At 44.3% G+C, this 14512-nt stretch overlaps 1 protein-coding gene across 1 annotated transcript in view; it reads right to left on the reverse strand.

The window, feature by feature from the left end:
* Positions 1 to 5804: 5804 nt before the first annotated feature.
* Positions 5805 to 14512, reverse strand: part of RB1 (RB transcriptional corepressor 1) — a 74776-nt gene continuing 66068 nt past the window's right edge. The window contains exons 18-27 of the mRNA XM_088521041.1: positions 11825 to 11943; positions 10866 to 11011; positions 10055 to 10200; positions 9197 to 9301; positions 8249 to 8362; positions 7995 to 8161; positions 7768 to 7798; positions 7461 to 7603; positions 7101 to 7150; positions 5805 to 6156 (exon numbers count right to left, since the gene is read on the reverse strand). Coding sequence (XP_088377167.1) covers positions 6083 to 6156; positions 7101 to 7150; positions 7461 to 7603; positions 7768 to 7798; positions 7995 to 8161; positions 8249 to 8362; positions 9197 to 9301; positions 10055 to 10200; positions 10866 to 11011; positions 11825 to 11943 — 1095 coding nt within the window. The 3' untranslated portion in view covers positions 5805 to 6082. The remainder of the gene's footprint in view (positions 6157 to 7100; positions 7151 to 7460; positions 7604 to 7767; positions 7799 to 7994; positions 8162 to 8248; positions 8363 to 9196; positions 9302 to 10054; positions 10201 to 10865; positions 11012 to 11824; positions 11944 to 14512) is intronic.

The following is a 14512-nucleotide window of genomic DNA, read 5'->3' on the forward strand; positions in this document are numbered from 1 at the left end:
AGGCCGTGAGTGAAGGGTTTGTGAAGAGGGCTGCAGCACAGATGTGTGGTGGTCTTTGCTTTGGCCAACAGTCAGAATTTAACTAAAATCTAAACCAGTAACTAGTGTTTTCCACTTTAAACCAGGGAAACTAAGCTCTCTTTTTGTCTTGCCTCCCTGATTTTTTTAAACCGCCTGCATCTGTATTTATGAGGCAGTGACCTGTTTGCTGCTAAAACTTCCATAGTCCTTGTCTGTCACCAAACTAAGTTAATGATGTGCTACAGTAGGCTTCTTTGTGCCTAGTTTCTCATCCAGTGAAGGTGTAAACTTGTTTTTCTGAATATATAATAAAGTAATATAAATTCTTTAGGAAGAGGAGTTTTCTAATGGCTAGGAAGGTGTATCTTGCTAGATGTTTATTTATTTGAGGTGTAAATACTTCCTTAACCACCAAGAAGTTGCATTGGATATTACATTCATTGCTCAAGACAGAATTAAAAATTCTCCCTTTCAGTTACACTAGGGATGTTCCCTGGCATCCCAGTGGGGCGGTAAACGTTCACAGTTTTTGTCCAGACATAGATTATGTTGTTGTGTTTTTTTTGTACCCAGAAAACTGTCTCATTGCTTGTTACCAAGAAAAGGAAGCATGAACAAATACGAAGGAAAGGGAAATTCCACTTGAGGTTTGTGCGTCTTCCCCTATTACCATCCCTAGACGCAAGTGAAAGGGAGAAGACAGTAACTGGGTCTTAGGATTAAATCACAGAGGTTGAACAATGTGCACACCTAATTTTCTGAAGGATACTGAGGCCACCCGGTCCCAATGGCCCTCCCTCTGCTGAGGGCGCTGGCGCGAGCGGGGCCCAAGGGCCAGCGGGGCCGAGGGGAGAGCCCGGGCCCTGCTGCCCCCAAGCAGGAGCCGCGGAACGGGTTAAATGTTGCATCTTCCAGCAGGGACAACTGCCCCTGAACTCTGAGAAGTTACTTCCCTTAAAAGATGGAGTGAAACGGCTTAAGTCTCTCCTGCTGTATTTTATAATTGGAAAAGGCAAAAATTGGGATGGCTGTGCTCAGGAAGCTAATAAATATGTTTAGTGATGCGACCCTCAGTCACGTACGTGCTCTGCCGCAGAGTCCTTCGAGGACTTACTGCAACTGTGCTCCTCACAAAGCCGTTCGGAAGTACCTGATTCCCTTAAATGATCTCACACCCCTTTCTAAAGTGGAAGTGACTGCTCTTTGCTGCATCAGAAGAACATTTCCCAAGCAGTCATGTTCCTTTGAAAGGAGGAGGAAGAAAGAGGAGCATTAAGTCGTGGGAGAGGAAGAGGAGGAAGTGTCACCAGGTCAGTCCCTGCTTTTGAGGGGAAGCGCCGGGGTGGGATACAGGCAGTTGAACTTAACCTAGGGAAAGGGCCAGAATTATTTTGCATAGTGCTGTGTTTAAAAACATTTCTGAGGTATTTGCTTCAAAGTCTTGCTAGAAATGTGTCAGCTCTGCTCCTTCCCTGGGGCTTCTCTTGCCGCCCCCTCAGCGACTCGTGAGTTGTCTCTCGCGCCGCCCAGGCCGGCGCCTCAGCGGCTGCCTCGGCGCTCGCGCAGGAGGGGCGCTCGGAAGCTGCCCTTGCAGCCACGCGCCGACCGCCCCGTCCCACAGCTCCATGTTGTCACTCGGGCTTGACTTGGGCGCACGGATCGGGGTAGAGCAAGAGGCAGGGCCGGCACGAGCGCACGGCAGCCCCTGAGGCGGCCGTACCACCCTGCGCCTCTGCTCTCCTGGGTGCAGGCCGGGTTCCGTATAACCTCTGCTGGGAATTCCCCCTTCCTTGGCTAAGCCGGGCACCGCTGGAGCAGAGTCCTGTCCCTTCCACCCGTGGAGGCTCCAGGCTCGGTGCGTTCCCCTCCCAGCACTTTTATAGCCCGACAAGCCAAGACGTGTGGCAGGGCCGCAGCCCAGCCCTGAGGTGGCAGCTGGGGCCGAGTCGTGCCCCACAGCAGAAAGTAATTTGTAGTGACAGGTCCTCTATGTAAAATCATGGGGACTGGTGGGTGTTGTTGTTAACTCAGCCTCTGCTCCATGACCAGCCCCGGCTCCCGTATCGCCCTCCCACCGTGGCTCCAGTTCCGAACGCAGCAAACCACGACACCCCCATGGAAACAACTGCCCTCAGTGAGACAGTTTTGGCCTAGTAAAACCAACGGTGCCATTTTTCTTTTCCCAATTTATTTCCTTCCTGCTCATTACTTCCCACCTACTGTGCAATTTACAGCCTGGTTTGAGCTTAGGTACTATCAAAACCTGTAATTTTCAAAAAAACAAAAATCATCTGGGGACTGAAGCTCTGTCACCAGTCAGGCACAGATAGGGGCTGTCGGACAGGGATGTGATAGTATTGCATTCATGGAGACATTAATTCATTTTTTTAAGCTTTTATTTCCCTGCCCTTTCCTTGGCACTTAAAGGTCAAACTTTTTTAAAAAAATACAATCATGGTCAAAGCGTAGGAGGTCAAATTTGGAGACGTGGGCATAAACATGTGTGAAACTCAGTCCTTCCAATACGCGTGGGAGCTGTCAGAAGAAATTAGGGATGCATTTTAGCAGGGCAAGGTGGTGTGCAACAAAGTGGTGTTTCTGGATCTTGGATCTTAAATAGTTAAGAGGGTATTTTTGAATAATTTTAGGGGAATAAAAATGGAAGAAAAAATGCAAACATTGTCAAGCATAAAATGTGTAAATCCAAATAAATTGGGACCTTTCATGTAAAAGATAAACCACAACTTACTAAGTTACAAGCTTAAAGAATGGGATTTGAAAGGGAAAAGGAAAAAGAGCACTTGATCCTACCTAAGAAGTGATCCATGTTAAGATCCAGCACCACCTTGTCAGCTAGTGCTGACCCTTGGTGTTTTACTACCATGCCTGATCACTGTGTAAACTGCTGTTCCATATAAGTTTTTATATGATCTGAACCCTTTCAGTGGGCTTTCCTTGTAAAACACAGCACTTCTTTGTTGTCTCCTAGAGACAGGGGTCATTAGCTGCCATCTAATGATATCTCATGTTTACAGCTTGAACGTAAAAATACCCAGTTTCATATTTCTGTGTGAGCTTACCTGGTTTTAACAGCCCATTAATAAAAAATATGTTGTAACATTTAAAAGTCTGAGTGTTTCTTTCTTTCTTAGCAGTAGAAGTGAAACAGGTCTGACATTTGCTCGCTCAGATTTATAAATGGATTTGACTATATAATTTGGTACCATGGGAAAATAAGAAATAAACAGAAGTAGCTGTTCAAGGAGGTATTTTAAACATTTTTTTATTAAAGAAAATAACCAAATAATCCATTTTTAAGCACAATGCAAAAAGCAGAGCTGCAGACTGAGTGTAAGAAATGTTTCGGGATGAGACAAAGGGCTCCGCGCGAGCGCCCGTGTCCCCTCCCTGACTACAGCAGGACGGTGGCCGGGGTGAAACCCCCATCACCAGGCACCGAAACGCCCGTCTCGGTTTCTGCCCAGGTCTTTGACAGCGAGTTCTGATTTTTCTTAAATATTGTTTCAAAACCCTTGGTCATTCTGATGAAATCAAGGTCTTGCTGCAAGAAGAGCACTCTCAACAGAGGAAAATTTTGAAGTCTGATAACGCATGCTGAAACTGCTTTTTTTAGCTGCAGGTTTATTCGCTTCTAAGAACGCGTTCAGGTTAGGGCCATGTTCTTACGGGTCGGGGTTAGCTCGCCGGCCCTGGGCAGCAGCGAGGCAGCGGGGCCGGGGGCAGCGGCCTCCTCCGGGGTGAGGCCGGGGCAGGAGGCGCGCGAGGCCGCGGGCTGCACCCTGCCCGCGAGAGCAGCTCCCCACGGCCGGGGCTGCGAAGATGGAGGCGGAGGAGAGGTGTGAACAGGTCTCAGCACGGAGGAGAAATCCTGAGGGATTTCTATGAGGGCTGTCGCAGCGATGCAGCTGCTGATACAGGTCTGGGTCAGCAAAAATCATCACCAGTGGCAGCCAAAAAAAGCCCGATTCGAACATGGGGGATGAAGCCAGCCTGTTCCCAGGGTGACCTCTGAAACTCGGGTAGGTAACTGCAAGCAGCTGCACCTGGATTGGGACCTCGGCAGCAGCAGAGAGGGAGTGGCTGGAGATGCAGTAACCTCTGCTGGCACCAGCTGCAGCATCGCGGTGGAAATGCAGCAGGGAAGAACATCATTCCCTAGGAAGTCTTCTTGTCTAATAAAGCAAGTTATCAATATAACTGTACATCTTTTAAAAGTTATTTTATTTACCTGAAGTGAGTCAAACTGAGTAGTTGTACAAAATATTATCATACATTGATGGAAAGCTTTCAGTGTGTTTGAACGAAAAATACACTGTGACAGAAATTACTCTGTTTAGGCACAGGACTCTTCACTGTTAACCCTGCAGGTCTCTAGCCAAAGGACTGGGTGAACGATGGAAAAACTTCAACAGCCATAACAGAACTTAGGGTCAGTGTGCCCCAACGTTCACCAGATATTCCGAATGTAAAACTCTGTAAAAAGTGAGAAAATAAAGTACTGCAATAACTCTGTACATGTCTTTCAAGAAGAAAGTTGAAGCCATTTTGAGACAAAAAAAACACAACAAAAAAAATCAGAAAGTTTTACTTCAAAATCCACTGACAAATTGATCTGCTGTTTGTACAGTTTTTAGTAGCTCTAGGATTAGATCCTGATCGACTCAAGAACTGGTCTTTAAAACGTTACTGTAGGTATTCTAGGGTCAGCTAGGCAATTTCTAAACAAGCTACTCGAAGATACGGTTTTGAAATACATTTCTGTAGGGAGTAGCAAGCTCTTCTAGTGTAACTAACTGCCTTAACTCAAGCAGCTGAATAAACTGCATTTCATTAAAACGGGCAATTTTAAAAGAGGACTTTGTTTATTTACTTATGTTTTAGTCCACTGGAAATAAAGCGTGCCTCCGTAACAGGCTATTTTGCAATCTCTTTACCAATGCAAGGAAAAAAAATGAGCATCTGAATCAGTAACTTACAGCTACACTGGTGAAAAAAGGATGCTGCTGGTTTGTTTTTGACTGTGGCAGTTCACAGGAAGCCTCTTGAGCTGCTGTTTCTTGGTAAAAAAGGCAGGCATCTTCCCAGAGGGGCTCCCCGAGAGGCGCTGCTGTCTAGACCCCAGGTCACTCTCCCCTGGGGCCGACTTCAGCCTCTCCTGCTCCAGGAAACCGGCCTCCTTCTCTAGCCCCCTGCTTTGGCTGTGCTCAGATTAAAACTCGAGTCACCTCCAGAGCATTCATCAGGATCCCGGCATCTTACTCATACCAAGCGGGCCCGGGGTTGGGTTTTTTTTATATATATACATATATTTCAATATTAGAAAGTGCACTTGGAGTATTTTGTGTATGGGAAGTATTTTGTGTATCCTGCGCGAGGAAGGCACCGCTCGTCCCCTCGAGCTGCCGCGCGGCGCGGGCTGGCAGGGAGCGCTCCCACGGGCCCAGCCCGCCAGCGGGGCTACTGGATTCAGTAGTTTGGCTACGGAACGAACCCATTTTGCTTTCAGGTTGGACTTGCAACGCCAGGTTCTAACCCTGCAACTTTGACAACTGCTGTGCAGTTTAGTTAATGACAACCTGTTGTGGTAATGGGATGGAGTCAGAGAGCTTTGCAGTATCTGGCCCCCAATCCTCGTTTGCAAACAACGCATCGAGTTCCAATACTGAAATGAAGTCTAACACACAAAATTAGTGCATTTCAAATCATTCTAGCTAACAATTTGTCTTTAGACAAAAGAATTCAATCCAAGCAGACTGCATCAGCTGATACTGAAACAGGAAACTAAGACATTTTCCGAGTCTGTTTTTAAAACCTTCTCAAAATATATAAATTAACAGAATCAGTGGCTTGCATTGTATGTATGTTACATCCTAAGGCAAAGTATCATGAGAAACATTAAAAATTTAAAAAATCCAAACGTTTCCAACTAGCAGTTGGGAATAAAAAAGCAACTAAAAAAAGCAACTCAATTAATGGAGGCTGAAAACCAAAAACAAGCTGAGAGGAGCCTGCAGCAGAGCCCCCTGTCCTGAGAGGAATCTCACTTTTCTTCGCTGGCTGAGGTATCATTTCCATCATTCAGTTTCTGCTTTTGCATTCGTGTTCGAGTAGATGCTGCACGCACAGAAAAAACAGTGAAATTAAATACTTTAAAGTGATTTTGGACATGATAGTATACTGTAAATATGGGGAAGGACACAAGGAATGGATGGGTACTGTTCTCCTAAATAACTTCCATCCTACATTTTATTGTAGATGCATAATTCAGAGGAAATCCAACCCACCCACTGGTGGGAATTGATTCTACCTATTTGCTGAAGTGTTTGTCACTCCTGAACTGCACCCCAATTTCTGCCCGTTTTCATGCTGCTGAAGAGGGGCCGTTTCCAGCCTCCCCCGGGGGCTCCTCGCAGCTCCAGCGGAGCCCTCGTCCCGGAGCTGCCACCACCTGCCCGTGCAGGAAGGACCTTCCTGCTCCGGGACTATCGGAACCACACGTGAAACAGGCCCTTCTCACATGCCCCATCTCAGCTGCTGCCACGAGCAAGCACTAAAACAAAATTTACTCAAAATACAGGTGTCTGGCTCCACAGTTAGTGCAGTCTCTGGCACTCTGGTTTTCAAGACAGAGCAATCTACAAAGTTTCACACATTTTCCCTTTTTCCTGACTTAAAAGGTGCTCTGGACAACGAACTGCTGCTGTGGGCACTACTGGCCTGTATCTGCAAGCTCTCAGCAAGGGAGTTCTCATTACAATAAACGAGAAAGGGGAAAGCACTGGCAAGCATTTAATTCCACTTCCAGATTTCTAGCACGGTGGAAGAACAGCCAGCTCCTCCCCTTATTCAAAGTGGCAGCATCAACGTTGCTGCTAGGCCATTTAATAACCCAGAAAAAGCTCTTGAGGATTTCCATTTCAGTCTGTGTTTTCAAGATTTGAACAAGCACAAGAAAGCAGGTTACTGAAATGACACCGATGTTGAGCAATGGTTTTATCAGAGCACTGCCACAATCTCTATCCAAGGTTATTTTCAATCACTAGAAAAGAAGTACTCACTCATTTCTGCAAGCTTTTGTTGGAACTTGGACTCTTGGGGTAGATGTTTGCTGCAGATAGAAAGTGCTCAGTTAATGGAGAGCAGAATAATGTTTTAAGTTTGTTTTTTTCTTCCCCTAATAAACTCGACTACAAATTGGGGTTACGTTACTTCAGTGTTACTGCCTTCTCTTACAAAGATGCAAACCTTTTCCTCCACAAGAAAGATACTGAAGAGACACTCTACACTCAAGAGATGCTAGCTCTGTCTTGCTTTACCTTTCTCCTTTCTTTTCAATTTCTTCAGAAACAAGTGATATATGTGTATATATATGTATATGTTTCTCCAGTGTACTGCAAAACCACACCCAGTAACTTTACCTTCCATCGGCTTCGTCCTGTCCTTCGATATCGAAGCGCAGCCTCTTCAGCGGCTTCGGCGCGGCGCTCCCCTCCGCGCTGCGCTTGAGCTGCCCGTCGCCGCTGCCCACCATCTGGTTTATCTTCTGGAACTTTTCAGAAGTCTGGATTACAAGAAAACATTCTTTAAAAATGCCTACAAATCCTAGAAAAATTACATTAAATGAGAGACACTCACTGGCCAGCCCTGCTGCTCTCAGAGAGCTGTTCTCATTCCTCTATAGGTTACATGTATATACGACCAGAGATTAAAAATCTTAAAACTCACCCCAAATGATTCACCAATTGACACCAGAATTCTGCCAAATGAAGAGGAGAAGTGTTTAAGAGTAAGTCATGTTTAACAACACAAGACACTAAATACAAGACACAAGGTTTTAATCCGAAAAAAAATAACTGTAGACTATTAATGAACTACACTGAAGTTTTTAAACTTGCTTCCATTAAATCCCTACTGACAATTTTAATCTACTCAAAGAAATGTTTGCAACCAACCTGGACCTTGGAGTCATCTTTGTGGGTGACTGAAACCCATCCGAGAATTTGTAGGGGCTCTTCAAGGGCGAGATGTAGATGTTGTTTCCAGCAGGGACACGCCGAGGAGAATTGGAAAACTGGTAAGGGCTGCGAGGAATGTGTGGGATAGGTGACAGAGTGGGAGGCTATAAAATAAGAAAACACGATGAGATTTTATTCGACATGTATTCCTCTTCTACTAGGTAACACCAGACACAGCTAACAGAGCTTACCCTGTTGGAGGCATACTGCAAAATGTTCGTTTTCAGTTTCTGCATAAACACTAAATTGTAGAAGACTATAATGGAGTCGTACTGTTCTTCCCTGATAAGGACACGTTTGAAAGTCTCCAGAGGGTGAGAAAATCCGCCATTGAGGGAAAAAAAAAAAGAAGAAGAAATTACATTTCACAAGCTATAAAGCTGCTCATGTGCATTAGACATCAAATACTACGGCATACGTGTTGCCTGCCAGTTACTGTGACTGTTGCTTAGAATTTCTCTGTATTATTTTTCCGAACACATACGAACACCTGTAGAAACCTTCACTAACACTGTGCTATTTTCCAAACTTAAGCTTCATCTGCTTTCACACAAAAAGCTGACATAAAAAGGGCTGGCTGCTGTGCACACCTTATGAAGCTCCTCCTTCCTGATCTGATGTGGATAACAGAGGGCAGGGCTTTAGCCAAGACACACACACAGCTACAAGGAGATTCTGCCACCAGAAGGACTGTTTCAGTTAACTGTTCTTTTTTTTCCTATGATTTGATAAATTGTGCAAAAAAAAAAGTTTGTGAGCCTTATAAACAGAAAGGCATCTTTATGTTAGAATTAAGCCAGTGATTTTAATAAGCCTCCATATATATATACATGTATATAATGATATATACCATTATTTCTGCTTTAGGCATCTACAGAAAGCAATCTGAGCAATCAGCTCATCTCCCCTCAAGTCTCAATGGGAGCTCAGTAGCTGTCAGAGGAAGCCAGGCTGCTTCTGAAAATCCTATTAGCACCTCAGGTGAAACACTTAACTGTCTAGAAATCTGGCCCATAGTCTCACAACAGAACTGTAAATATTATTTAGTACACCTGGAGAAAGAGAGGGAGAGATAAAGATGAAAACAAGTATTTTCTAACTTTTTTTTGTGGCAGAATAGTACTAAAGAATTTCCATACCTCTTGATTTGTGTTGGGGAGCTCCTTGTAGGCTGAAACTATCATTTTAAACCTAAGATCGACATTCTTCACTTTGCATATGGCATACATGGAACACATCATGATCTAGGAAAGAAACAAAGAACAACCATTGGAGATGCTGCAAATGAAGTCGGGCTCGTCAGACATTTCAAATTGAGGGATGCTACTCTCACTCCTGTGTCCTTCTGTGTTTACATGTTTTTATTCTGACACAGAAGGCAATTTCACCCTCCCTGACAGCAAAGGAAGCTTTGCTGCTGCCTTAAACACAAATTGCACTCATGGCCATTGGGAAGCAAAAGTAAAAGCTCAGTTTACGGGCTTTCTACTGCTAGCTGTGTGCTGCAAACAGGTGCTGCTCAACATCACACACACGCACAAAATAAAAAGATCCAGAAAATGAAGTCAGTCAGCTGTTCCCTTCATTTCTGAAAGGCCATCAACTCATCACTGCAGCTGAGAATATCCTCCCAAACACAAATCACATTTAAAAGCCTATTCCATACACTTCAATTTTACGGTAGAATAACAACACATTTTGCCTTCCAAAAAAAAATCATTATTTTCTCATACAAACAAAAACTTTTGTTTTGCTTTATTTTGAAAATATTTATAGATTGTATTTCAGCTGCCAATACTTCAAAAAAGACAAGAGGGTGGGATCAAATACAGACTTCACTCTCCCTTTCCTCTACATCAACCTCTAAACAGAAACAGAAACAGAGATTATGATTTGTATTGGATAAAGAATTTTCAAGAAACATTTTGTTGCATTTTGTTCAAAAGAACAAATATTTATTTTGAACAAAATGTAAAAGCTATTTTTTTTAATGTTACCTGGTCTAAGTGCCTGTCTCTCATAAGCTCATATTCATTTTGCAGCGTATGCTGGAACAGGGTCCAGATCAGCGGCTCCAGGTCGGGATGCTCAGAGAGAAGCCGATGAAACAGGGTGTGTAATCGCAGATAAGCCAGGCGATAGACTAGAGAAAAAGAGAAGAAAAATGAACTGCACTGGTGATAAGAGCCTCATAAAGTAAAAGGGACATGGAGATGTCAGACAATGATGAGTTCATCGTCTCCCACTACTACCAGCAATGAAATGAAGGCTCTAAACCTCCAACTTCAAAATAAAAGGGGAGAAAAAGTCTTCAGACAACAAGCAGTGAAGTCCCCATGGAAAGATGCTGCCCATGTGGAAGTCATGTCAGCTTGAAAGGAGCCCAAATAAGCATTTGGAAGATAAATCCACAAGGGCTACTAACTAAGCAGGCAAATCACAAAAGGCCAAAGCTGAAAAAAGTCAATGCTGGGAATCAAGGGGAAGCTGTTTCTAAACTCCCCCTGGCATCTATTCATGGCCACTCCTGCAAACAGGATTCTGGACTAGACCAACAGCTCTGAACCAAGATGGCCTTTCTTACAAAATGCAGCTAAGTTCTGGCTTTGAATTAATAGTGTGTAGAGTACATGCAAGAACCTACTGATATCATTTTATTATGATTTCTTCCAATTGGAGATGAAGGTTGGTAAAGCTTGTTTATTATGGATTTCTATTTTAGAAAATGAGGAGAATCCGAGTTCTGAAATCACAGAAAGATAAACAACAAGAAGCTCCACAATTTCAGTACGTTCAGATGCTACTAACCCTTTTTGTAGAACAGTGAGAGGGAGGTAGATTTCTGTGGCTTCTGCGTTTGGGAAGTCGCAGTGCCCTGAGCATCCGGAGGGGAAGTAGCATTGGGAGTAGGGCCAGATGCCTTCTTCTTTGGAGATCTCACAGGAGAAAGATACCTGGAAATTCAACATGTGTTAAGCACTGACATCACAAGATGAATAAATGACTTTGTCTTTAATGCTTGCAGAAACTCTTCCCTCTCCCCCGCATCTAGGAGAAATGAATCGGCACTGTAAATAGATATTCCCATACCATATAAATTTAGAGGTAGTAAATAAATGCCACTCTGCATTCCTTGCTGTTAGAGCTCCTAACAGCAAAAGAAACAGGACAAAACACCAGCAGAAAGAAGGAGCTGCACCACCAATCTCGCACACACACCTCTTCCACTCACCCCTTCTTCAACTGTGTGTTCAAGCTAAAACCATTTCACAGACTTTTCTAAATAAGAGGACTTACTTGCCAGCAAGCAAGGCAACTGTTTGCAATTACAAATTCAATGGGCTTGGATAAAACATTCCCACATTTATTTAGTAAGATTTACATATATTTAAAGCAGTAGCAAATACAACACACGGGTCAACGTAACTTCACAGAATCATTGAGGTTGGAAGGGGCCTCTAGAGATCATCTAGTCCAACCCCCCTGCTCCAGCAGGGTCACCTAGAGCACGTGGCACAGGGTGGCATCCAGGCAGGTTTGGAAGATCTCCAGAAAAGGAGACTCCACAACCTCTCTGGGCAGCCTGTTCCAGGGCTCTGGCACCCTCACAGGAAAGAAGTTCTTCCCCATATGGAGGTGGAACCTCCTGTGTTTCAACTTACACCCGTAACTTGTACCCTAACGAGTACAAAAACAGAATACAGGTGGATTTAAGTATTAAGGCAGACAGCAGCCCCCAGGAGGCTTCAGGCACACTCGTTGCTTACAGGTCTGCTGCAGTGTGGTTGTGCTGCAGAGGCTGGTTCAGAGTGGAGGCAGGCTCGGGCTGATCAGCTTGGCCTTCTCGTTCCTTCGACTGCTTGATAAGATCGAACAGAGGTGAATCCTACAAAAATCACAGGACCAGCACATAGTAACGGGAAGGGGTAACCACTGCAGACTGTAAATACCAATCTGGTACTGAGATACATTAAAAACACCAAAAAAAGTCCACATATTTTGATTTTATGTCAACTACCAGGCAAGGTAGCTTGAGTAAGTCTGAACCTACTAAAACCTGGGAGGCAGCAAGTGATGAAGGGAGGATACGAGTGAAATGGAGAAGGACCTGACTGAAGCAACAACACCACTACATTAATAACAAGCAAATGCTGACATTAATAATAAACAGCAGTCTCATGGAAACAAAGTCTTAAGGCTTTTGCCATTTATTTGTCACACAAGGAGTAGAATTATGCTGGGGCAGCGGCAGGCAGTGTCGGCAAGGCTGGGAAGGTGAGAGCCGACGCAGAGGGCCAGGCTTTCCCCCAAGCCATGCCCGGAGAGACAGCACTAAACCCAACCTGCTCAACGCTTTATGCACAATGAATGCATCACCTAATTGCCCCAAACCTATATGCACCTACATGTTGTTAGTGTTAAAATAGGATGGCTCAATTCTGTAGCTACAGTGGCGAGCTATAACCCAGCATGAAAAGCCAACTGCATGAGCAAGGCAGTAAAGAAGCTCTAGTAAAACCAGCATTAAGACTTTTTTGTTTAATCATTTCTAAAAAAAAAATAATAACAATGCAGCACTACAAATTGTTGTATCTTTGCTATATACCACTAGATATCTGGACTTTTCCTAAGAGTCTCAGCTGCTGGGGTCATTTGCTTTTTAGAGATTCTCCGTTGCCATTTTTCTTCTAAAATATCCAGCTTTCAAAAATGTGAGCAGCTTCAAATTTCAGCAACTAAGAGCAACCAGATGAAAATGGCTCGAGATTTACCATTTCCCATATTGTGCAATTTTTAAATTACAATTTTGGCAATGCTGGAGCCCTTTTATCCATAATAGAGAAACACCAGTTACTGACTCATAACCACGGAGTTGTTTCTCCATCATTTCTCAACCAGACCAGCTTCCAGACTTGTTTGCATCATAGTGCTCTGCATTTAGGACTGCACGCAGATCCCACTCAGTTCTTTCATGCTGCCCTTCCTGGAAGCGCGTAGACACGAACATTTCTCACCCATCCAGCCACTTTGCTTGTTCCTTTTTATTATTCCCACGACTGTTTCACTGCACTCCGAAGAATCTGTTTCCTTCCCAGAGCTATCATTAATTCCCTGAGAAAACATCTTCAGCCTCCTCGACTAAGAGTTAATCCAGTTTCATTATTCATGTCACATTTCAACTCTTCACGACTGGAAAAATATTATTCTCAATGAAGCATCAGTAACAGGAAAGGGGATTAACACAGGGGAATGAGAGATCAAGAAATGGAAGCAGGAGTTCCAGTTTTGCAAGTTCTTTCTTGAAACCAGCAGCTCCAGGTCCTCTCTCAACCCTGCTCCATTTTCCCTACCTAAGAGCAGGGAACGAGGTGAGGGGATGCAGCAGCTCTGCCTAGGAGAGGTGTTTTTGCATCATTCGCTCTCTTTTCTCCAGCTTTGCCCTTTTTTCATCCTTTTTGCCAGCTATGATAGTCTTCTCACCTCTGTCTGCACCAATGGCATGCACTAGAAGAGCAGCAAGGTTGCATTAGGGGCACATTGGCGTTAAATCAGCTCTTGCAGGGGACAGAGCAAATCTCGGAGCAGGAGACAGGGCAGCAGCAAGACTGAGCCTGGGAGCAAAGTGAAAGCAGAAAAGGGCAGGAAAAGGAGAAGGGAGTATGAGGGCTCCCATATTTAGCGACAACAGCCTATTAAATGTGATGATTTGACACAAAACAGGACCCTACAGGAATTTATGCAAAGTCACTGTTTTCCATCAGTCTGACAAACTACAGCTGGCAAGAGCACAGACAAAGCACAAAAACCCCCCACTCCGTAACGGAGTTGTGAGACATGGCAAGTGCAGTACCTTCCTTTTATTTTGTTTTATTTTATTTTGGGCTCCTCGTGGTTTCCGCGGCCGTGTCGCATGCGCCAAGGCGGCGGCACCGACCTCTGCTGCAGGGCTGGGACTGCACGAGGCAGAGGGAAACCCAACCTAAACCAAACCAGAAACCCCCCAAACACCATTTAGCCTCTGACTCAGTGAAATTTAGGCTGAGTTCCCATAAGCACAATTGCCATCACCTCTTCGTTGACAGGCCTTCAGGTAAAGCCATTCCCATTCTTATGCCAGTGACTATTGCTTCTAAAGAATCAGTTATTGACAGGTTTGTGCATCTTCTTCCTTTCTTTTCCCTTTAAACCTGAAAAATACTTTTCTTTAGCGAATCTGCAACACATTCTGCAGCTTGCAGTAATTTTTCATGGCAACCACTGAGCTTATCAGCAAATTCTGCTCCGCTTTCTGTCACACTACCAGGTATTCAACAACCTACATCTCTCCTGCACAAGCCAAATACCGTGTCAATAAGCAGACACTTGCCAGTCCCTTAAGGAATTGTCATAAAAGAACTTTAACCCTAGTTTTATCTGGCAAGAATGTTTATTCAATAACTTGTTTCTAAAGGGAC

This window comes from Tinamus guttatus, unplaced genomic scaffold (assembly GCF_059628265.1).
Source record: "Tinamus guttatus ecotype Peru unplaced genomic scaffold, ASM5962826v1 Tinamus_guttatus_pri_ptg000112l, whole genome shotgun sequence".
Classification (NCBI taxonomy): domain Eukaryota; kingdom Metazoa; phylum Chordata; class Aves; order Tinamiformes; family Tinamidae; genus Tinamus; species Tinamus guttatus.